Genomic DNA, 24,951 nt, shown 5'->3' with positions numbered 1-24,951 from the left:
TGCTTGGTCCGTTTGTGAAATTCAGGGTTTTTTACAAGTCTGATAGCTCCCTGATTATCCATGTTCAAACTTGTTTCGACTACACCAGTTGGAACCAATTCCAGAAGTAGTTGCTGAAGCCATACCATTTCTCTCACTGCCTGTGAAGCCGCCACATACTCAGACTCCGTAGTAGACAGAGAAACACACTTTTGTCTTTGTGATGACCAAGACACAGGACCATTAGTGATGATGAAAATGTAGCCAGTTGTCGAACGTCAAGTTTCGGGATCACCCGCATAATCAGCATCACTGAAACAGACTAAATCAAAATTGTTACATTTTTTAAAAATTATACCCATTGTCCTGGTTCCGCTTATACACTTTAAGATACGTTTTACTGCATTTATATGGACCTGGTTTGGTGAGTCCAAGTACCGAGACACAACTCCCACTGCATATGCAATATCCGGACGAGTAGCAATTGCCAGATATATGAGGCAGCCCACTGCCTCTCTGTATGGAAATTTTATGTATCCCGAAGAGAAAGATTCTGTATGCGAACAAGTTTCAGCTGGAGTGGATACTGGCTTGCTTAAATCGATACTGAATCTTTTAAGAACACTTTCCGCATATCGTGTTTGACTGACAGAAATAACACCATCAGATTTCCTTTCCAATTCCATACCTAAGAACACCTCTGCATCCAACAACGTTATTTCAAACTGTTTCCTTAAAAAATTCACCAGCTTCATAGCTTGTTTTTCTCTCGCCGCAATCAATCCATCGTCTATGTATATCGCAAGTATCATGCGCTTGCTTACATCCCCTGAGATGAAAATACACGGATCCATTTCACTAGGTTTAAGATTGAATTGTTTTAGAACGTCAGTGAACTTCTTGTTCCAGCACCAAGATGCTTGTTTCAAGCCGTATAGACTCTTTCTTAGCCTACACACCCTGCCAGATCCACCATTGAAGCCTTGGGGTTGCTCCATATAAATCTCCTCACTTAGTTCTCCGTTTAAAAAGGCTGTCTTCACATCAAATTGCGCAAGGCTTAGTCCTTCGTTTGCTGCAATGGCAAAAATGGTGCGAATTTACGTAAACTTTGCCACGGGACTGAACGTCTCCCCGTAATCAACATCCTCTTCTTGACTAAAACCCCTTATAACTAGTCTGGCTTTATATTTATGTGTTCCATTTAAGCCTAAGCTTTTAAGCTTATATACCCACTTATTGTCAATTGGTTTTCTTTTTTCTGGACACTTAACCAAATCCCAGGTGTGATTTTTGTTCAGGCTATCCATCTCATCTGACATTGCTTCCTTCCAATGAGCTGCATCATCACAGGCAAGTGCGTGTCGATAGCTGTTTGGTTCCCCTTGCACGAGATAAGCATGTCTTTGTAAAATGTTGCACATACCTGAATAATCTACAGGATCCAAGGCACGCAAGCGTTCTCTCAACGGAAGAGTACGATCAAGACTATCTTCATTTGATTCATCATCATTTTCACCTGCAGATTGAAAAGCGTCATCACTTCCACATGTATTTTCATCTTCGAAATCTGAAATCTGGGTTTCGTCGTTCTTCAAATCGACATCTGGAGTTGGTAAGACCACAGCTATTTTTGGTTGTTCATGAGTGTCATTCTGTCTTAACATCACCTGATGTTGTTCATCATTCTCTATCTTTTCTCTGAATGTCACATCCCTAACTATAACAACTTTCCTAGCTTCAGGTAACCAAACCCTGAATCCTTTAGAGTTTTCGGCGTAGCCCATAAATACACCCTTTTTGGCTTTCTTATCCCACTTTCTGCGTCTTTGCTTGGGTACGTGTATAAACGCTTCAATGCCAAACACTTTAAAATCCTCAACTCTATGTTTTCTATCCCACCACAGTTCATAAGGGTTTTTACATTTCAAAGAACTAGTCCCTGTTCTATTAAGAACATATACGGCTGTATTAACTGCTTCCGCCCAGAATTTCTTTTCTAAATTCTTTTCATGCAACATCGTTCTGGCTGCTTCGACCACAGTTCTATTCTCCCTTTCAGCTGAACCATTTTGTTCTGGAGTATAAGGAACAGTAGTCTCGTGCCGAATACCGTGCCTTGCTAATAGACACTTTACACCTTTATTGACAAACTCACAGCCATTGTCCGTTCGTATTGTCTTTATTGGGCACCGAGTTTCACATCTTGCCCTATTAATAAACTGTTCAATCGAGTTGGAAACCTGTGACTTATTCTTTAAGAAAAATACCATCTTATAACGCGAAAAATGATCCTTGAATAAAATGAAGTATCTAGCTCCACCTAAAGAAGGTTCCTCCATTGGACCACACACATCACTGTGCACAGACTCTCCTGGTTCTTTTGCTACAAATTCACTTTTTGGAAAGGGCAACCTATGCTGTTTACTGAAGATGCAAGAATCACATGAAAAGTTAGCATTGAACGATCAAATGAAGCTGACCGTCAACCCGGGATCTCTATATGTGTTCTTTTCTATACAAAAGATAGATTCGATCCTGGTTAATGCGTTAACTAATTAACGGTAGCGAAATATGCGAAAATGACAAGTCTTTATAGCGAGCGACGTTTAAAAGAAAAAGACAGTGATTTCCCAGTAGGGTTTAATACAAGAAGGAGCTTTTATTACATTTATAAGCTTCTATTTATACACACATTTTTCTAGTAGTTCAAGAGAGAAGTTACGTTAAATTTAAAAATACAATTTTTAGGGCGAATTCAAATGTAAAAATTATGGCGATTGGTATAATTTAGGCGCTTAATTTGAATGAAAATAAAAGCAATTTTATAGTAATTGAATGGTTTAAGTACAAATACAAATTAAGATAGTTATTAATAGTAAATATTTTTTGATGATTTGATTGGCTCCAACATTCCGCCTCCTTTGAAAGGACTTCCTTTTAAGACGGTATCGCTGCTAGTTTTCGAATTGGCCTTCGAAACTCTCCTCGTGACGTTTTAACATCGGCTACACGTACATGACCATCAGGACCCTTGATTAGTTTTACGACTTTTCCCATAAGCCACTTTTGGGGTGGCAAGTTATCTTCATGGATTATGACGAGACTACCAATTTCGAGGTTTGGAGTTGAAGTTGTCCATTTGGCACGATTTTGGAGTTCTAGGACGTATTCCGATGACCACCGCTTCCAGAAGTGGGTTTTTACGGCATTGATTCGACGCCACCTTTCCAGATGGCTTATGTCAGGCACTTCGTGACTTGGTTCCGGAATCGCTCTGAGAGAAGACCCAACTAGGAAATGAGCTGGCGTTAACGCTTCCAGATCGTTGGGATCAGGAGACATTGGAGTAATTGGCCTGGAGTTCATTATGGCCTCGATCTCTACCAGTGCCGTTGTCAGCTCTTCAAAGTTCAGTTTTGCACCGCCGAGACTGCGATAAAGATGGCCTTTTGCTGTTTTTACGGCCGCTTCCCAAATTCCACCGAAATTAGGTGCCCTGGGGGGTATAAAATGAAAGTTTATGGAAGCATTAGAACAGAAATTTATAATATTTTCTTGAATAGAACGTTTGAACAACATATCGCGCAGTTCTTTTAATTTTGACTGCGCGCCAACAAAATTTGTGGCATTGTCACAATGAATGGTTTTAGGGAGACCTCTACGACCTATCATCCTTTTTAAGGCAGCTATAAAGGCATCCGCTGAAAGGTCAGACACAGCTTCTAAATGGACTGCTTTTGACGAAAAACAAACAAAGACATCCACATATGTTTTGTATGGCACCTTGCCACGAATTTTGTAATAAGTGTATATTGGACCACAAAAGTCCACCCCGCAACATAAAAATGGGCGAGATTGGGTTAATCTAGCTGCAGGCAAATCTCCCATTACCTGCTCGAATAGTTTTGGCCTGTACCTGGCACAGTGTGGGCACTTTCGGACAACCCATCGTGCTACCTCACGAACATTAACAATCCAAAAGGTTTGTCTCGACAAAGCAACGAGAGCCTTTGGACCAGCATGGTAATTTAAGTGATGAAGATGTCTGACGAGAGTTTTGGTGAAATTGCAATCCTTTGGCAGTAAAAGTGGATGTTTGCTTTCCTCTGGGATATTCGCATGCTTTAATCGGCCTCCGACTCTTAACAAACGAATCCCCCTTAACTCTTCATCCTCGATGAACGGACTTAAGGATTTAATAGAACCTTTTAGTGATTTATTTGCATTGATTGCTGCAATTTCTTGCGAAAAATACTTCTTTTGTATTAAATAAACGATAATTTTAAGCGAGTTTTCTAGCTCGTAAGCTGTCAGGTATTCACTTGGAAATGGCATTCTCCATACTCGAAGATTGAGATATCTATTGACGTATGCGAAGATTCGTATAAGTTTTGTATACGAGCTTACTCTTTCTATCAGGTCGAGATAATAGTTTGGTTTGAGCTGTTGACAGCTCAGCGCTGTTTTTCTTTTCTCTAATGAAACTTCTTCTGGAGAAAGAACGATTTCTGCTGTGGATGGCCATTCTTCTTCTGCTTTGGCCAGAAATGATGGACCCCCAATCCAAATGGAATTTCTTATTTCATCTACCGTGCATCCTCGCGAAACTACATCTGCAGGATTGTCGTGTGTTGGAACATGTCTCCAAACCACCTCTTTTGTCGTATCCTGGATTTCCGCTACTCGATTTCCAACAAACGTGTTTAATTTCGACGAATGGGTAGAAATCCAATGCAACACGATTGTCGAATCAGTCCAAAAGTACGCCTTCGAGTAGTTTGTATCCATTATTTTTTGAATTTTGACCCAGAGTTTCGATAAAAGGTGTGCTGCACAAAGTTCAAGTCTGGGAAGTTGTTTCTTTTTTGCGGGTGCAACTCGAGATTTTGCGACTAACAGCTTCACATTTACTGACCCGTAGGAATCTTAACTTCGCAAATATATTGCAAACTTCTATGCGATGGTTGAACCAAGACTTGTCGATACATTTTGACTATGTCTGCAGTCAAGGCATATCTGTATAATCGAAAACGAAGTAATGTGATGAGAAGTTCATCCTGTATTGTAGGACCGACCATGAGGATTCCGTTTAAGGAAATTTTGCGAAGAAGTGCGACAAGACGCGTCGAAAACTACGCGTAATTTTGTAGACACGCTATCAGGACGTACTACACATTGATGTGGCAAATAATAATGAGTTTGTTCAAGATTTGGATTGGATACCAGCGACATATGACCTAAAGACTCATATTCTTTCATGAAGTCGACATATTGTGTTTTCAAAGTTGTATTTTTAGATAATCTGCGCTCAAGAGATAAAAACCTTCGAAATGCGATGTCATAAGAAGCTCCAAGACAAGAAGGATCTTTCTTCAAAGGCAGTTGAACCATAAGACGACCACTTGGAAGAACCTCCACAGTATTTCTGAAATGATATTCACATTCAGTTTGCTCCTCAGACCATTTGCATTTAAGATCCTGAATCTCTTCTAGTTCAAAGAATTTTTCAACGTATCTATGAAGTGAATCTTCTTTTGAATTGATGAAGCATGATTTTCTCTTGTTGTTGAGTTCTGTCCTGTATCTTCCCGATACAATCCATCCTAGAGCTGTTTTTTGCAATGACGGCAGTCCGTCGCCCAGTTTAACTTGACCTGATTCGAGTAATTCAAAAAATGCTTCTGCCCCTAACAACAAATCTATTTGACTAGGTTGATTAAAACTCTCATCGGCAAGCTCTGAGTTCAGCGGAAGATTCCAATTGCTAACATTAAGCGCTGCTTCAGGCTGATATCCAGTGATTGATGGGGCGACTAAAAATTCAAGAGTTATTTCAAAATTGGAATATCTTGAGCGAATTGTAGTTTGTGTTTGATGTTTTGTTTTTGTTTCTGTTGTACCAATTCCTATGATGTCCACTACCTTTTTGTCCTTTTGTAGTCCAAGTGAGTTAGCGAATTTCTCATTTATAAAATTTACCTGAGAACCTGAATCAAGTAGAGTCCTACCCAACTGAAAACCTCCTGATGCATCTTTTACGAGAACTAAAGCAGTTGCCAGTATGACTTGCCCTTCAGGAATACGCTCCCTTTCCAGTGCCGAGTGCACTGCAGCTGACGAAGTTGGCTGAGGTGTGTGTTGTTGAGCATCAGTACCAACAATAACAGGATCTGTTTTATTTCTATGTAAAAGACTATGATGTGGTTGTTTACAAACTTGGCACTTAAAATGCGATGGACACCTAGAAACATTATGCCCTTTAACTAAGCAATTCAAACATAGACCTAATTTTTTGGATTTCCAAAAGCGATCCATGACCGACAGCTCGAGAAAAGTTTTACAACTTGTAATCAAATGGGTCTTGTCTCCGCAATGAGTGCAGGATCGTTGGCTAACAGCTAGCGAAGTTTGAGGTCGATGATGGTTCACGAAAGTCAGGGGCGATTCCTCATAGTTAGCTGGTTTAGCGGCGCTAAACCAAGAATTTTAGAATAAATATAATTTTCTACTATGTATATTATTTGGTTAATGTTAAAAAATTTAGTTGCAGTTACAATATATTATGCAACTTTTCTACAAATCTTCATTTTATGAAATAAAACTCGCATACAATAATTTATCTTAAAGCATTGGGCTTTGGGCATCGCGAAAATTTGCGCTACCAAATTTCATACATTCATTTCATGAAATAAAACTCGCATACAATAATTTATCTTAAAGCATTGGGCTTTGGGCACCGCAAAAATTTGCGCTACCAAATTTCATACATTCCACACACACAGATTTATGCACACATTCGAAAAAAACCCTATAAAAATAAACAGAAGGGTGAGCGCAAATAAAAGCGATAACCCGGCGAAGTATACGACACATAAAAGGCACACAACTATGACACAAAAGAAAAGTTGCACGAGTCGCAACCATGAGTTTGATGTCTCCTTTCCTTATACATCGTATGGGCTATGTGAGGAAAAACAAGACCGACGACGAATCGAACATGGTCGTCGAACACGGCGAAAATTCATATCATATCATGTTCGTTTTTAAAAGGAGAAAATTGTGTTATCTATTTTAATTTGTGTGAAAATGAGTATGCTAGCGAACTTGGCCCAGTACTACGACAGGAATATGTTCGTTGTTTAGCGCTCTTTTTAGAGATAATACTGATTTTTGGTGTCGACTGTGTGGGGAAGGAGAAAATGGAACACAGGTGGTGTTTGAGTTTAGTAGGCGGATTTTTTAAATGTTAAATAAGGAATAGTTTTTGTGTGAAAGCGTTTTTTATCTTGAAAGGAAAGTGACTTAAGCAAGTGCATTTTATTATAAATAGTGTTTTATTAGTTGAATATTGGATGTGTTATGATCGGTATGATTTTTATGTTTATATTGCAATTATTATTAACATAATTCCATACAAATTCATACATGCTAGAGGGAAGGCTATTTGATTTTTTTAGAACAGCTCAAATCAAAACAAGCATTTAGTTTTTAAGGGAACACATTTTTTTAAATAACAGTAGTACCTACTTACAACTAAGAACTATAAGCAGGCTCAAGTGAAACTATTAAGTTAAAATTTGGAAACAAATGAATAAAAATCAGTTTGAAGTGTAATTTTTCAAAGTTTTAATTAAGTATCTACAATACATACATTTCACTTTGAAGCCATGAAATTGTAATTCTTTGGCCATCTAGCTGGTTGGAATTATTAACCACTGTAAGTATAAAGAGCAGTGAATTCCAATCGACTGTTTTACTTTTAGCATGTATGAATCGGTACACTGTACGACTTAAGGATGGTGATTCAGATTATTTGTTGTTATTTTTTTTTTAGATTTTGGATATTTTCGATTTAAATAATTATATATTAAAAAACAATTATTTAAACAATTTTGGGCATTTATAAAATAATGTATCAATCAATATACTTAACTATACCATCATAATTTTCAATTTTTATAACTTGTGTATGGACACATTATATCCAGTTTTAGGCTATATCTACCTACTAAGTAGTTTTAAACAGATTCTTCTTAGTATGTTTAAAAATAGATACTTCATTTTAATGATATTGGTTTAACAATAGGAACTTTTATTTTGATAGGAATTGAAATGGAATCCAATACTTATCAAGCAAAGACCATAATTGAAGAATTACTAGAAAAACCATTTCGAACAAGATCGTTTTCGGAGAAGCTAATAGTAGTCAATAATGGGCGTCCATGTCCAAAGCTTACAGAATTAAAATCAACACATAAGGAAAGACACAGAGAGTATACTCGAACCTTTAGCGAAAATCAATATTCCCTTTACCAATGGCTAGCTGGTTGCAAAAATAAAAAGAAATTGTTTTGTTGGCCTTGTTTGCTTTTTTCTAATATCTGTTCCCCCTGGAGTTCTTCGGGTGTGGAAAATCTTAACACCCTTACTACACTTCAAAGAAAACACAAACTAAGTGCCTCCCATTTGCAATGTGTAATTAAACTAGCTACCTTTGGTCAGACTAGGATAGATGAAGCCTTAAGTTCCCAGTTAAAAGATGCTAATACGAAACATAACATTTTGGTGAAAAAAAATCGTGAGGTGTTGAAACGTCTAATAGATGTAACATGCTTTCTTGCAAACCAGGAGTTGTCATTTAGAGGCCACAATGAATCAAGTTCATCTTTAAACCGAGGCAACTATATTGAACTACTTAATTTACTAAAAATATATGATCCAATTCTATCTCAACACCTTGAAACATCAACAGTTTTTAAAGGAACCTCAATGGCTATCCAAAATGATTTAATCAAAGCTGTTGCTGACCTTTTACGCGATCAAATTTCCGATAGAGTCAAACAGTCAGAGTTTGTTGCAATTATGCTTGATGAGACTTCTGACATTCAATTAAAGTCCCAATTATCCATTGTTTTCCGATATTACTTAAATAAAAAAATTCAAGAAACATTTGTTGGATTTATCGATGTAAGCTCAGGGCGGACTGCAGAGGATTTATTTAAAATAGTCAAGACACTCTTGAAAAAATATGAAATTCAAGATAAACTTGTTGCACAGACTTACGACGGAGCTTCCGTTATGAGTGGTCATTTGAATGGACTTCAAGTGAAGGTGAAGACTATTTGTCCGAAAGCAACATTTGTTCATTGTTACGCCCACGTTTTAAATTTAGTTCTGTCTCAAGGATTAAGTAATATAAGAGAGTGTAGGATATTTTTTAGCACTCTGAATGGCATTGCAACGTTTGCATCACATTCAAGCAAAAGAACGTATGCTTTAAAAGAAGTGTTAAAAAAAAAAATTCCAGGGTTAGCCACAACAAGATGGAGCTTTAGTTCTCGACTTGTAAATATAGTCCACTCCTACAAAGAAAACGTTCAACAATATTTTGAAGGCATCCAAGAAAATGTGACAAATATATGGGACAGTAATGATCGAATGGCTGCAACGGGTTATTCTAAATTTTTGAAAACCTTTGATACAGTCTTTCTGTTGAATGTGTTTTCAAAACTTTTTGCACATTCAGATGTACTGTTTAATACCTTACAAAACCCAAACATAGACATTGTGTTTTGTACGAACCAAATTCAGAAAATGAAACAATTTCTTGAAGTGCAAAGGAACGAAGGGTTCGAAGATATTTGGCAAGCAACGTTGCTCACTGTCCCAGAAGATGAAAAAAGAAAATCAAGAAATGATAACATGCTCTCGAGTAAAATAAAATATACAAAGTTGTTTTTTGAAATAATAGATAACTTACTTATGCAAATATTAGAAAGATTTTCATCATTGGAAAATCTGAAGTATTTTGATTTACTTAATGCGAATAAATTAAGTAATTATTCCAACAAAACTAATTTTCCGGAACCATTAATACGCAATTTAATAGAAAACTATCCAGATATATTTGAGTTCACGGTATTAAAAAACGAATTAACTGTGTTTTATGAAAATATTCAATGCGTACAGCCAATGACCACCTCAACTGGATCATCAAAGATGATAACCCCACTAGATGTCTTGCTCTGGATAGAAGAAAATGTAGCTCACAGTTTTGAGCAAGTTTACAGGCTTTCAAAACTGATCTGCACCATACCAGCTTCAACGGCTTCTGTGGAGCGTTCCTTTTCAGCTTTGAAAAGAATAAAAACGTATCTTCGAAATACGCAAGGGCAAGAACGTTTAGTAAATTTAGCACTTATCTCTATTGAGAAAGACATTTTAAGAGAACTCAAAGAAAACGTAAATTTTTATGATAAAGTCATAGACAATTTTATAAAAGTTGAAAGAAGAATGGATTTTATTTACCGCTGAGCAAATTTTTACTTTTTTTTTTAAATGTTAGATTTTATATTTCGTACGGAGTTTATTTTTGTGTTATTATCTTTTGTTTGTGTTGCTCGTTATTATTTTTTTATTTATTTATTATTTAAGGATTTATTGAACTATCGTTTTGAATAAAATGAATTATTATTTTTGAAAAAGTATTTTGATTTTCTAAAAGACCAGTAGCTAACCCTAAAATTATGACCAGGAATCGCCACTGACGAAAGTTGGCCTTGATTCGATGGCTGGTTTTAAAGTTGAATCCGAACGACTTTGTTTACTATCTCTAGCCTCCAGGAACTGACACCGTTTGTTGAGCACGCTTGCACATTCCTTCCATTCAGGCAACTTCCTGTAGTCAAGTTGCTCATCCCATTTAGACTGTGTGTCTTGGTCCACCTTTGATATGGCAATGTGGATTATAATTGCATTGCATATATTTTCGTATGAACCTATCGAAAGCAAGGAACTGAATAGTGCAGAAATATCGTCCACTAAACTCCGTAACGAAACTGAAGAAGCCTTTGAAACCTTTGGTAATTCAATAAGTTGCGAAATGTATTCTAAGAAGATCAGACAGTCATTATCATAACGATCCTTTAAACTTTGAAGCGCTTTCGAATAATTATCTTCTGTAACTTGATAGGCCTTAACCGTACCAAGAGCTTGATCGGTCAGACACGACAACAAATAATTAAATTTCTCAATTTTTGTTAAACTTGAATCGTTTTCTACAAGATTGTTAAAAGAATTTATAAAATTCTTGTAATCCGAATATTTCCCACTGAACCTTGGTAAACGTTGTTTCGGAAGATGGCTAGTTGAATGTGGAATACCTAAAGTCATATCTGCAACACTACTCCGCCTATTTGTTCCCAAAAGTGAAAGAATTTTTGTTTTTGCTGTGATATATAAATCTTCTATTTCGCCTCTGCTAGTGTCATTATGAACTAAAACTTCAATTTTTGTTTGATAAACCAAAATTTGTTTGAAATAGGATTCTAAAATCCCAAGGCGGCACTCCAGCTCAGTTGCAGTTAAGACGTTTGAACTGGATTCCACGATATTTTTAATACGGGTAATGCTTCCCCTGGTTGAAGCACGTTGTTGTTTCAATTCATCGAGAGTTGGTTCAGTCATTTTAAAATATAACTATTTCTCGAAGAGCGACAGTAGAAATTAAAACGATTTAATTTTAAATGAAAATCAATTAAATTCGTTCTTCCCTATTAAAAAACACTAGCTGGCAACCCTGCTCAAGATTAGTTTCTCCCAACAAAATCTGTCTGAACAATTTAAATCCCGTCGCGAATCAACTTCAAAAGATTGATTGCGGAAGTTAAAAATATTTTCGTTGAGTTATAGCAAGTAGCGAATTTATTTTAAAATAAACGTTAAGTTCAAGCGAATCAAATTTTATTGCAATCAGCGACAAAAATCCAATTTGACCAAAAGCACTTTCAGTGCATTGATCATGCAGCAAGATCTCCCGCGACGACGACGACGTTGACGATGTTGACAACCAAGTTCAATGGGTGATGATGTGTGGGCGAAATGAGGATCGATGCACTGAGAGCAAGTTGTAATCGAATAAGGTGTGTATACTATGGACCGAAATTGTGGATGAAAGCTTATGACTGGTGCAGCAGGTAAGCGCGAATTTAAGATCGAATGGAGCGAAACGACGATAAATGAATGGTGTGGTGGTGGGTATGCGGCGATTAAAAAGAATTTTGAATTTCGAAAGTGAGAGAAAGCTTATCCACTTTTAAATTATTTTGTGGATCGTGTATATCTCTTGTGGATTATATCAAGTTTAATCCAATGAAAGCACTAACGATTGTGCAGCAAAATTACGAAATTAAAAGACTATTTGATGTTAAATGATTTGTAGATTTAATTTTGAATTTGTATTTTAAATAAATTTGCGATATGTTGTTCGATAAATATGTATGTTAAATAATATATGTTTAAATATGTAGGTATTTAGTTTAAATATAAGCAATTTTTCTGTCCTTTTTATATCGAAGGTGCGTTTTTGTTTTAATTAGTTTAGGATAGACGTTATATGTGTTTGATTTTTAGATTTTTGTCAAGCAGCAACGCACATTAGAATAAAATTGGACAAACGTACCTTGGTGGAAGATGTAATACTTATCTTCCACAATTTTTTTTTTAGCTTCTCTTATGGTTTCTTCCTTCTTGGGATGTTGCTTTGATTTTTCCTGGACTTTGCTTCTCGTTTGTCCTTGCAATTTTCACCTGCACCATGCACTCACGAAACCGAAACCGAAACCGAAGCGCGACGATAAAATGTTCAATGTCTTTTTATATGTATAGTTTTTAATGAAGTTTATAGTTTTTTAACACTCTTTGTCTTTTGTCTTTTGTCTATATACATATATATATAAATGGACGATTTTTCAAATGACACTAGTATAATGTCTTATACTGTTTTTTACGTGGATTTCGACTTTTTAACACGTTGGGCGCCAAAAAATGAACGATCAAATGAAGCTGACCGTCAACCTGGGATCTCTATATGTGTTCTTTTCTATACAAAAGATAGATTCGATCCTGGTTGATGCGTTAACTAATTAACGGTAGCGAAATATGCGAAAATGACAAGTCTTTATAGCGAGCGACGTTTAAAAGAAAAAGACAGTGATTTCCCAGTAGGGTTTAATACAAGAATGAGCTTTTATTACATTTATAAGCTTCTTTTTATACACACATTTTTCTAGTAGTTCAAGAGAGAAGTTACGTTAAATTTAAAAATACAATTTTTAGGGCGAATTCAAATGTAAAAATTATGGCGATTGGTATAATTTAGGCGCTTAATTTGAATGAAAATAAAAGCAAGTTTATAGTAATTGAATGGTTTAAGTACAAATACAAATTAAGATAGTTATTAATAGTAAATATTTTTTGATGATTTGATTGGCTCCAACAAGCATCATCCTCAAAAGCAATCCCTTCCTTTTTTAACTGGTTACGAATATGTGCCACATTTGATGAGCCATCCTTTCATGCCACAGTTTAAGTGACAAAGTTTGATAAGCTGCCACACAAGCCATTTTACTACCATCATCTTGCACCCTTATACACATTTCGAATAATTGCTCCCTTCGGTCGCCCACCGCTGCAATAGTGCCATCCTTAGCCACAAATTCACAACGCATACTGTCAGATATGAACTTTAAACCCTTGTCCAATGCCCAATTTTGTGAAAACAAATTGCAAGACATTTTTGGCACATAAAGCACATTTGAAAGGTGTTTTTCGTTCCATGTATTGCCATCTGAAGCCAGAATATTTTTATCCCCTATTCCTATCGCAGAGATTTGATCTCCACTTCCTATTCTTATCCCAATCGGATCTGAACAATTGCTAATGAGTGCGTCACCCCTTAGCACTTCACTTCTACTTCCAGTCCACAATCATAAGACACACTCGAAGAGTTGGAAACTAGTGCGTTCCCTTTTACACAACTACTTCCACCATTACCACCCTTTCTCTGCTCTGCAATCTTTTTCGGACAGTCTCTTTTCCAATGTCCATACTCATTGCATACAAAACACTTACCAGGCTTAGAATTTTTTTCTCTATGCCTTTGCCCCTTTTTCTTAGAGAATAATGCTGTTGAATTGGTTGTATCGAGAGACTGAGATGACATTCGCGCTTCCTCCATTACTAGTCGCGACGTCAAATTCTCCAAAGTTTGATCCTCTTTGGCTGACGACTCCCACGCACAAAAAAAATGTTTAAAACTGTTTGGAAGAGTCATTAATATTTTTGTCATCACCATACTCTCTGATACTTTCTCTCCAACATCTCTTAGTTGTCGAACGATGTTCTCCAACTTCGAAATGTGTGTTGCTACATCATCACTTTGATCTTTTGTGTAACTATAGAACCTTTGAAGTAACATGTGGACATTAGCTTTCGATGATTGTTCATACACCGCCCCCAGCTTTGTCCACATTTCCCTTGCATTTGTGCAATTAACTATATGCCTTAGTGGTGTTGGACCAATGCTCGTAGCAATGATTCTTTGCGCTTTGCTATCCCATTGCATCCACGCACTTACACGAAGGTTAAACGCTCCCTCGTCCTCTTTTTGTCCCTGAACAGGTAATGTGCTTAACCCTCTCACATGATCAAAAAGACCCGATGCGTTTAACAAGATCGTAACTTGGAATTTCCATACTGCGTATTGCTCAGGATTTTGCAATTTTTCCACTTTAAAGAGGTCACTCTCCATTTTCTCTTTTCTTATAAAAAAAAATTACCAACTCGTACAGCTTAGGGTTTCGAAAAAAAATTGACGCGTACCAAAAAAAATTATTTAAGGTGACCCTCAATTTTAACCTTAACAAATTTAATGTATAGCGTGTTCTGGGCCCTTAACCTGTTATTTTATATGAGAATGAAAGACGAAATAACTGGTATGAAGTATAAAGAGCGACTGACTTTATTATACAAGTATGAAATATAAATTTAATATAGGTTTTTTAGTACAGTGTTTAGTGGGAGCCAGTATTGCCAAATAAACGTAATTCAAAAAGTAATTCAGTATTCTCAACAATGACTTTCCTTGGGAAGACAGGTTTTGAAAACTATTGTAAAAGAAGTCAAAATGGCAAAATATTTATCAATTAACGTTAATAGTGCAATAGATCTGTCTAATTAACATTTATTATTCGTTACGTAAAAGATCACGAGCCTATTGAAAGGTTTTTGGACTTCATTCCAATTAACGAACATAGATCTGATTATTAAGCGGAAACCATACTCAAGTTTTTGGAGAATCATGACATTTCGATAACAGATTGTAGAGACCAAAGCAACGACAATGCGGCAAATATGTCAGGAAGGTTTTCTGGTGTGCAGGCAAGGATAAAAGAAAAATGTAAATTTGCCACTTTTGTACCATGTGCAGGGCACTCAATAAACTTGTTAGGAGTACATGCCGCTGAGTGTATCTTAGAATCAACCAAATTCTTTGACATTATTAAAAAATTGTTTAACTTTTTTTCGGTATCTTCTCATCGATGGAGTGTGTTCACTGTTCATTTCATTTAGGTCCAAATTTCCAAAACAAAATATTACCCTGGATGTTGCAATAAATTTGCTAAGTATAATAGATGAATTTATAACTGAGTTCAGGGCCAATTTTGATAACTTTTATTCATCAGCCAGACAAAAAACCTGGATTCCGAATATAAGGACCTTTCTGAAAGAATATAGAAGCGCACACCAGACTTTTTTTGACGGCTCGGGACCCTCAGTAATTCTGACTGGGAAAGAAAGATTTAAAATTGAAACCTTTCGTCTGATTGTCGACACACTAAACGTTAACTTGAAAAAGCGACTAGGTTCGTACACAAAGATTGGCCAACGTTTTGACTTTTTTTCAAATCAAAAACGAACTCAGAACTACAATGATTCAAGAAAGATTGACTAATTTATGTTTGGCGCTGATATCAATCGAAAGCGACATCCTCAGAGGCATCGATTTTGAAGATGTGATCAATGATTTTGATAATCTCAAATCAAGAAAAAGGCCACTTCAATAAATATTTCTTTCTTTTACCTGAAAAAATATAGTCTGTTATACTATATTGTTCCTTAAATTACAATCTCAATAACTTATTTATTTGTTTGTTATTTAAATTTTGATTATTTTGGAATTTTTATATGAAATATTTATTTTTTTTTTTATTTTTACATTGTTTATGTTTATGTTTTAAATGCTGCAATAACTATTCATCTTTTTAATAAAAAATGTATCTATTTAAGAAATTAAAAGAATACATTTCAATTCAAAGTTATGTGATTTTTTCTGTATACCTTAATTACACAGCATAATATTTTTATTTAATCATACAGGAGCCCCATTTTCGAAATGTGCCCAGGGCCCCCAAAATTGTAAAGACGGTCCTGGCTGTGATGCGACCCACAGTTAAAAATATTTTCGTTGAGTTATAGCAAGTAGCGAATTTATTTTAAAATAAACGTTAAGTTTAAGCGAATCAAATTTTATTGCAATCAGCGACAAAAATCCAATTTGACCAAAAGCACTTTCAGTGCATTGATCATGCAGCAAGATCTCCCGCGACGACGACGACGTTGACGATGTTGACAACCAAGTTCAATGGGTGATGATGTGTGGGCGAAATGAGGATCGATGCACTGAGAGCAAGTTGTAATCGAATAAGGTGTGTATACTATGGACCGAAATTGTGGATGAAAGCTTATGACTGGTGCAGCAGGTAAGCGCGAATTTAAGATCGAATGGAGCGAAACGACGATAAATGAATGGTGTGGTGGTGGGTATGCGGCGATTAAAAAGAATTTTGAATTTCGAAAGTGAGAGAAAGCTTATCCACTTTTAAATTATTTTGTGGATCGTGTATATCTCTTGTGGATTATATCAAGTTTAATCCAATGAAAGCACTAACGATTGTGCAGCAAAATTACGAAATTAAAAGACTATTTGATGTTAAATGATTTGTAGATTTAATTTTGAATTTGTATTTTAAATAAATTTGCGATATGTTGTTCGATAAATATGTATGTTAAATAATATATGTTTAAATATGTAGGTATTTAGTTTAAATATAAGTAATTTTTCTGTCCTTTTTATATCGAAGGTGCGTTTTTGTTTTAATTAGTTTAGGATAGACGTTATATGTGTTTGATTTTTAGATTTTTGTCAAGCAGCAACGCACATTAGAATAAAATTGGACAAACGTACCTTGGTGGAAGATGTAATACTTATCTTCCACAATTTTTTTTTTAGCTTCTCTTATGGTTTCTTCCTTCTTGGGATGTTGCTTTGATTTTTCCTGGACTTTGCTTCTCGTTTGTCCTTGCAATTTTCACCTGCACCATGCACTCACGAAACCGAAACCGAAACCGAAGCGCGACGATAAAATGTTCAATGTCTTTTTATATGTATAGTTTTTAATGAAGTTTATAGTTTTTTAACACTCTTTGTCTTTTGTCTTTTGTCTATATACATATATATATAAATGGACGATTTTTCAAATGACACTAGTATAATGTCTTATACTGTTTTTTACGTGGATTTCGACTTTTTAACACGTTGGGCGCCAAAAAATGAACGATCAAATGAAGCTGACCGTCAACCTGGGATCTCTATATGTGTTCTTTTCTATACAAAAGATAGATTCGATCCTGGTTGATGCGTTAACTAATTAACGGTAGCGAAATATGCGAAAATGACAAGTCTTTATAGCGAGCGACGTTTAAAAGAAAAAGACAGTGATTTCCCAGTAGGGTTTAATACAAGAAGGAGCTTTTATTACATTTATAAGCTTCTTTTTATACACACATTTTTCTAGTAGTTCAAGAGAGAAATTACGTTAAATTTAAAAATACAATTTTTAGGGCGAATTCAAATGTAAAAATTATGGCGATTGGTATAATTTAGGCGCTTAATTTGAATGAAAATAAAAGCAAGTTTATAGTAATTGAATGGTTTAAGTACAAATACAAATTAAGATAGTTATTAATAGTAAATATTTTTTGATGATTTGATTGGCTCCAACAAGCATCATCCTCAAAAGCAATCCCTTCCTTTTTTAACTGGTTACGAATATGTGCCACATTTGATGAGCCATCCTTTCATGCCACAGTTTAAGTGACAAAGTTTGATAAGCTGCCACACAAGCCATTTTACTACCATCATCTTGCACCCTTATACACATTTCGAATAATTGCTCCCTTCGGTCGCCCACCGCTGCAATAGTGCCATCCTTAGCCACAAATTCACAACGCATACTGTCAGATATGAACTTTAAACCCTTGTCCAATGCCCAATTTTGTGAAAACAAATTGCAAGACATTTTTGGCACATAAAGCACATTTGAAAGGTGTTTTTCGTTCCATGTATTGCCATCTGAAGCCAGAATATTTTTATCCCCTATTCCTATCGCAGAAATTTGATCTCCACTTCCTATTCTTATCCCAATCGGATCTGAACAATTGCTAATGAGTGCGTCACCCCTTAGCACTTCACTTCTACTTCCAGTCCACAATCATAAGACACACTCGAAGAGTTGGAAACTAGTGCGTTCCCTTTTACACAACTACTTCCACCATTACCACCCTTTCTCTGCTCTGCAATCTTTTTCGGACAGTCTCTTTTCCAATGTCCATACTCATTGCATACAAAACACTTACCAGGCTTAGAATTTTTTTCTCTATGCCTTTGCCCCTTTTTCTTAGAGAATAATGCTGTTGAATTGGTTGTATCGAGACACTGAGATGACATTCGCGCTTCCTCCATTACTAGTCGCGACGTCAAATTCTCCAAAGTTTGATCCTCTTTGGCTGACGACTCCCACGCACAAAAAAAATGTTTAAAACTGTTTGGAAGAGTCATTAATATTTTTGTCATCACCATACTCTCTGATACTTTCTCTCCAACATCTCTTAGTTGTCGAACGATGTTCTCCAACTTCGAAATGTGTGTTGCTACATCATCACTTTGATCTTTTGTGTAACTATAGAACCTTTGAAGTAACATGTGGACATTAGCTTTCGATGATTGTTCATACACCGCCCCCAGCTTTGTCCACATTTCCCTTGCATTTGTGCAATTAACTATATGCCTTAGTGGTGTTGGACCAATGCTCGTAGCAATGATTCTTTGCGCTTTGCTATCCCATTGCATCCACGCACTTACACGAAGGTTAAACGCTCCCTCGTCCTCTTTTTGTCCCTGAACAGGTAATGTGCTTAACCCTCTCACATGATCAAAAAGACCCGATGCGTTTAACAAGATCGTAACTTGGAATTTCCATACTGCGTATTGCTCAGGATTTTGAAATTTTTCCACTTTAAAGAGGTCACTCTCCATTTTCTCTTTTCTTATAAAAAAAAATTACCAACTCGTATAGCTTAGGGTTTCGAAAAAAAATTGACGCGTACCAAAAAAAATTATTTAAGGTGACCCTCAATTTTAACCTTAACAAATTTAATGTATGTAGTACCCGTGGCATGATGGTTAGTGCGTTGGACTGTTATGCAAGGGGTCTTGGGTTCAATCCCTGCCTGTGCCACCTTAATTTTAAAAAAAAATAATTTTCGCGGGTACTGCCTCTTGCGAGGAATTGACAAATCCTTCAAGAGTAATATTCTTGTCATGAAAAAGTGCTTTCTCAAACTAGCCGTTCGGATTCGGCATAAAAATTGTAGGTCCCCTCCATTCCTGACAACATTACTCGCACACAGGAATGGTTGAGAGTTGTAAGTCACTAGGCCCTGGTTCACAACGGACTGTTGCGCCACCCCATTTGATTTTTGAAATTTAATGTATAGCGTGTTCTGGGCCCTTAACCTGTTATTTTATATGAGAATGAAAGACGAAATAACTGGTATGAAGTATAAAGAGCGACTGACTTTATTATATAAGTATGAAATATAAATTTAATATAGGTTTTTTAGTACAGTGTTTAGTGGGAGCCAGTATTGCCAAATAAACGTAATTCAAAAAGTAATTCAGTATTCTCAACAATGACTTTCCTTGGGTAGACAGGTTTTGAAAACTATTGTAAAAGAAGTCAAAATCAATTAACGTTAATAGTGCAATAGATCTGTCTAATTAACATTTATTATTCGTTACGTAAAAGATCACGAGCCTATTGAAAGGTTTTTGGACTTCATTCCAATTAACGAACATAGATCTGATTATTAAGCGGAAACCATACTCAAGTTTTTGGAGAATCATGACATTTCGATAACAGATTGTAGAGACCAAAGCAACGACAATGCGGCAAATATGTCAGGAAGGTTTTCTGGTGTGCAGGCAAGGATAAAAGAAAAATGTAAATTTGCCACTTTTGTACCATGTGCAGGGCACTCAATAAACTTGTTAGGAGTACATGCCGCTGAGTGTATCTTAGAATCAACCAAATTCTTTGACATTATTAAAAAATTGTTTAACTTTTTTTCGGTATCTTCTCATCGATGGAGTGTGTTCACTGTTCATTTCATTTAGGTCCAAATTTCCAAAACAAAATATTACCCTGGATGTTGCAATAAATTTGCTAAGTATAATAGATGAATTTATAACTGAGTTCAGGGCCAATTTTGATAACTTTTATTCATCAGCCAGACAAAAAACCTGGATTCCGAATATAAGGACCTTTCTGAAAGAATATAGAAGCGCACACCAGACTTTTTTTGACGGCTCGGGACCCTCAGTAATTCTGACTGGGAAAGAAAGATTTAAAATTGAAACCTTTCGTCTGATTGTCGACACACTAAACGTTCACTTGAAAAAGCGACTAGGTTCGTACACAAAGATTGGCCAACGTTTTGACTTTTTTTCAAATCAAAAACGAACTCAGAACTACAATGATTCAAGAAAGATTGACTAATTTATGTTTGGCGCTGATATCAATCGAAAGCGACATCCTCAGAGGCATCGATTTTGAAGATGTGATCAATGATTTTGATAATCTCAAATCAAGAAAAAGGCCACTTCAATAAATATTTCTTTCTTTTACCTGAAAAAATATAGTCTGTTATACTATATTGTTCCTTAAATTACAATCTCAATAACTTATTTATTTGTTTGTTATTTAAATTTTGATTATTTTGGAATTTTTATATGAAATATTTATTTTTTTTTTTATTTTTACATTGTTTATGTTTATGTTTTAAATGCTGCAATAACTATTCATCTTTTTAATAAAAAATGTATCTATTTAAGAAATTAAAAGAATACATTTCAATTCAAAGTTATGTGATTTTTTCTGTATACCTTAATTACACAGCATAATATTTTTATTTAATCATACAGGAGCCCCATTTTCGAAATGTGCCCAGGGCCCCCAAAATTGTAAAGACGGTCCTGGCTGTGATGCGACCCACACTGATAACTTTTTATCCCGTCTGTCAATTTGTCTTTCTTAAAAGTTTGTAGGTTTTCGTGTTTAGTTAAGAAAGTTGTTAGTTGAATTATTCTTAAAAAATTTAAAATTAACAACAATATTTTTCATATAAAATTTTAGTATTGTTTTTACTTGCGACATATAGGAACTATATGGAAAGTTTTGCATTCGTGCAAAATTTCGAGATTTTAATCAAACATGATATTACGATGGAAGAAAAGTCGAAAAAAGTGGATCCCGCGATTCCGTCCGGTCTGTTTTGTCTGTCTGTCCACGCTCCTACAGCCTAAACCATTATGTCGATTGAGTTCAAACTTGGAAGTGAAGGTTTTGAGCAGATTTACGTTAGTTTTTTTTTTAAGATCAAAACAAGCAGTGGTCCCCATACAATTTTTTGGTCAAAAAACGACAATTCGAATTTTCGCAAAAACAATCCGATATATATTTTTTTTTAATTTTCTCTAAAATTTTATTTTTTAATTTGGCTTCTTTTAATAAGAAAAACATATTTTTGTATAACTCGGGAAAGGTACCGCTCATAGAACCATTATTTTGTTTTTAATTTTTTTCAGCAACTTATGAACTGATTTCAATAATTTTGTTTAATATGCTCATATATTGCCTTAAAAATATTTGATTATCAAAAGTGCAATTTTTTAATGTTTGGATTTTTAAAAAAATATTGAATATTTTTTTTTTCAAAATTCTATGTCTCAAAAACGGGCCAGCATTTTTTACGAAATTCAAATGTAGGGCGTATATTAATAATTACTAAACAACTGCATACCAATAATATTTTTAGAACAAAATTGGAAAATTTAAATATAAAAAATGAATCAAAAAAAAACTCCTTTAAGGATTTTCAAAAAAAAATTTAAATCAAGGGTTTTTTGATTAATAAAATGGCGATTAAATTTTTGAAGAAAAACTTATTTTTCAGCTAAAATTTTGAGTATTAAAAAAGTTTTTTTTTAAACTACTTTAGCTGTATTAAATGTAACCATCTCCTATCTGACCAGATCAAATCCTGTGCATGAGCGCATTATTTTGACAAAATTTTAATTAAATTTATATTTTTTTTATCCAAATTAATGTATTTGGTACACATACATATGTATATCTATTATATTATTATATTACATTATATCGTATATAACTATTAGGTACTATTGTAAATAGCAACGATTACCGTCTAGCGAATTATATTAATCCGTCGGAAAAATAAAAAAGGTTAATTCAAAAAAATATATTTTTAAATATTAACTTCTATGATCTAAAAAGATGAAATATTTAAATAGTTTTACATGCATAGTTCTTACGTACTACTCTGTAACTACTGGAAACTCCTTCCGTGTTGCATCTATTTATATCGTTTTGTTTCCTTTATGTTTGTGTTGGTTAATTACTTTTTGTATCTTTTATGTTTGTGTTGGTTAATTACTTTTTGTATCTTTATCTAATTTTGTTATTTGGTTGGTCATAAAATATCTGTTCTATTTTTATTGTTATCTTGTTTTGTTATTATTATCTTTATTATTTTATTATTATTATTATTTTCTCTTATTTCCTGCTTGAGGTGCAGTTGAGTGTTTATAACTCCCCCCATCGCTCAAAATGAATCGTCATCAATTTGTTTCTGAAGCAAGGCAAGTCCTTTTTCTAATGTCATCTCTTGTTGTGGAGCCGTTGGTACGATTCTATGTTGCATCGGTATATCGTTGTTGATTTTGATTTCTTTTTTCTTACAAAATAAGGTTAATATAATAATAATTACAATGATTATACTTATAGTACTTATTCCAATAACTGACTCGGATTTTGTTATATTTAAGTAACTTAATGTGTCAATATTCTCAAACTTAAATTTTAGTTCAGTATTTGGGTCTATTATGTATGACTCAACAACATAGTCATTTATGGCATGTGTTTTTATATAGCTAAGTATTTTTTGAGTAGGGTTTGTATAGTTTTTATTATCTATATTTACAGTTTCGTTAAATGTTATTAAATAAATACCATTAATTTTCTCATTATTTACAGTGTGGTTATTTTTTAATAAAATTGCTCCATCTTTTATAATTTCAAATTCCTTTTGAATTTCATTTGTTTTATTGCATTTGGTAGGGATTTTATTTAATAAATCTGAAAGACATGATTTTTCGTAATTTATTTTGCAAAAATATAAATTTATTTCTTGTTTACAATCCTTAATATTGTAGAATGATTTATTGCATTTTGCTATATTCTTATCAATTATTATTTTTTCTTTATTTTGTTCGATTGCTCTTGTTTCAAATATTTAACAATTTTTATAAATGATTGGGTATTTTATTAATATTATTATGACATCTTTAGTTTGAACAATCTTGAAATCACTAACATCTAAAAGATCGGATATTGAAATAGTTCCATGTTCATTATTTGTTATTTTTTGAATATCTTTCTTATTCAATATGATTGAGTTTAAAACTTTAGCTTTGCTTAAAGCAATAGTTTGAATAAGGTTTTCTAACTCTAGTACTATTAATTTGTTTCTTTCTTGTAATCTTTTTGTTTTTAATGTTTTTTTTTTCAGTATTTAAAACTTTAGTAATTTCTTGGATAGCTTGAAAGATCTGTGAATTGGTAGTTGCTTGTTTATTATTATTATAAATTTATGATTTAATATTATCTTTATGTATTTTACCTTTGTTAGTTAATATTTGATCTTTTTTATCATCTAATACTTTGGTACGATTATCTTTTTTAATTTATTTCTTTCAGTGCCGTGGTTTTTCACATAAACTATTTCGTTTTTCTTAAACTCTCTACTTTCACGATTTTTATTATGTGTATTTAACATTTTTAATTGTTTTTCTTTCAAAATCTCCCTAAGATTGTGATTTACCTTGTTGAATAACACTTTCTGGGGTTTTAGGCCTGTTACAGAGTGAACCGTTTCGTTATATTTATGTGCTGCTTCTAGCACTGCCCTCTTATCATCTATTATGTTGTATTCTGCTTTAATACAAAATATATGGTACAAAATATATTTCAATTTTCTTTCTTTCTAAAGTATTTTTAAAGAACATGTATTCTGCTTTAATACAAAATATATGGTACAAAATATATTTCAATTTTCTTTCTTTCTAAAGTATTTTTAAAGAACACGGATTTGAAAACGGATTCGTTATCGCATATAACGTTTTTCGCATAAGGAAATATATTTAAAATTTTTAATAATTCGAGTTCGATACCAATTTTAGATTTAAGAGGATGTACGACTAAGAACTTTGAATAACTATCTACGACTGTAAGGTATATTTCCTTGCTTGCATAAAAAATATCTATATGTAGCTGTTCACCTTCTTTTTCTGGTATGGGCTTAGTACCTATAGGAAATTTTATTGGTTTCCGATCCTATTTGTTTTCGTTGCAAACAACACAGGTATTTGTATATGAAGAAATTTGTTTCTTCATGTTTGGCCAGTAGTATATTGTCTTTATTTGATTATAGTTTTCAAGAGTTCCTCTGTGTGCTCTTTTGTGTGTATCAGTGATTATGTTCAACTGGTCTTCTTTGTTCGGTATATCCTGTGCATATATTTTAGATCGTAAACATTTATTACTGAATGTTTCGAGAATTTTAGTTTTAACTTCGTATAGACCTTCATCTGAAGCATAGATACATACTGTACCTGGAACTATATATTTTTTAAATAGAGTGATGACCTGA

At 34.3% G+C, this 24,951-nt stretch overlaps 2 protein-coding genes across 4 annotated transcripts in view; both read right to left on the bottom strand.

Moving 5' to 3' along the window:
- LOC129942410 (uncharacterized) overlaps positions 1–24,951 on the bottom strand; it is a 337,355-nt gene that overhangs the window by 191,417 nt on the left and 120,987 nt on the right. The gene's annotated exons all lie outside the window — the stretch shown is intronic.
- LOC129942411 (uncharacterized) lies at positions 2,600–12,495 on the bottom strand. Its single transcript, XM_056051326.1, has 2 exons — positions 12,443–12,495; positions 2,600–3,478 (listed from the first exon to the last, which is right to left on the bottom strand). The coding sequence occupies exon 2, from the start codon at positions 3,346–3,348 to the stop codon at positions 2,920–2,922; it is 429 nt and encodes a 142-aa protein (XP_055907301.1). The 5' UTR covers positions 3,349–3,478; positions 12,443–12,495; the 3' UTR covers positions 2,600–2,919.

Source organism: Eupeodes corollae, chromosome 1 (genome assembly GCF_945859685.1).
Source record: "Eupeodes corollae chromosome 1, idEupCoro1.1, whole genome shotgun sequence".
Classification (NCBI taxonomy): domain Eukaryota; kingdom Metazoa; phylum Arthropoda; class Insecta; order Diptera; family Syrphidae; genus Eupeodes; species Eupeodes corollae.
The sequence above is the reverse complement of the archived record's forward strand: the minus strand, read 5'-3'. Positions and strand labels throughout refer to the sequence as shown.

What these genes read in the sequence shown, in the direction of transcription:
- LOC129942411 (XM_056051326.1), bottom strand. Translation starts at nt 3,348, where the DNA reads ATGAACTCCAGGCCAATTACTCCAATGTCTCCTGATCCCAACGATCTG.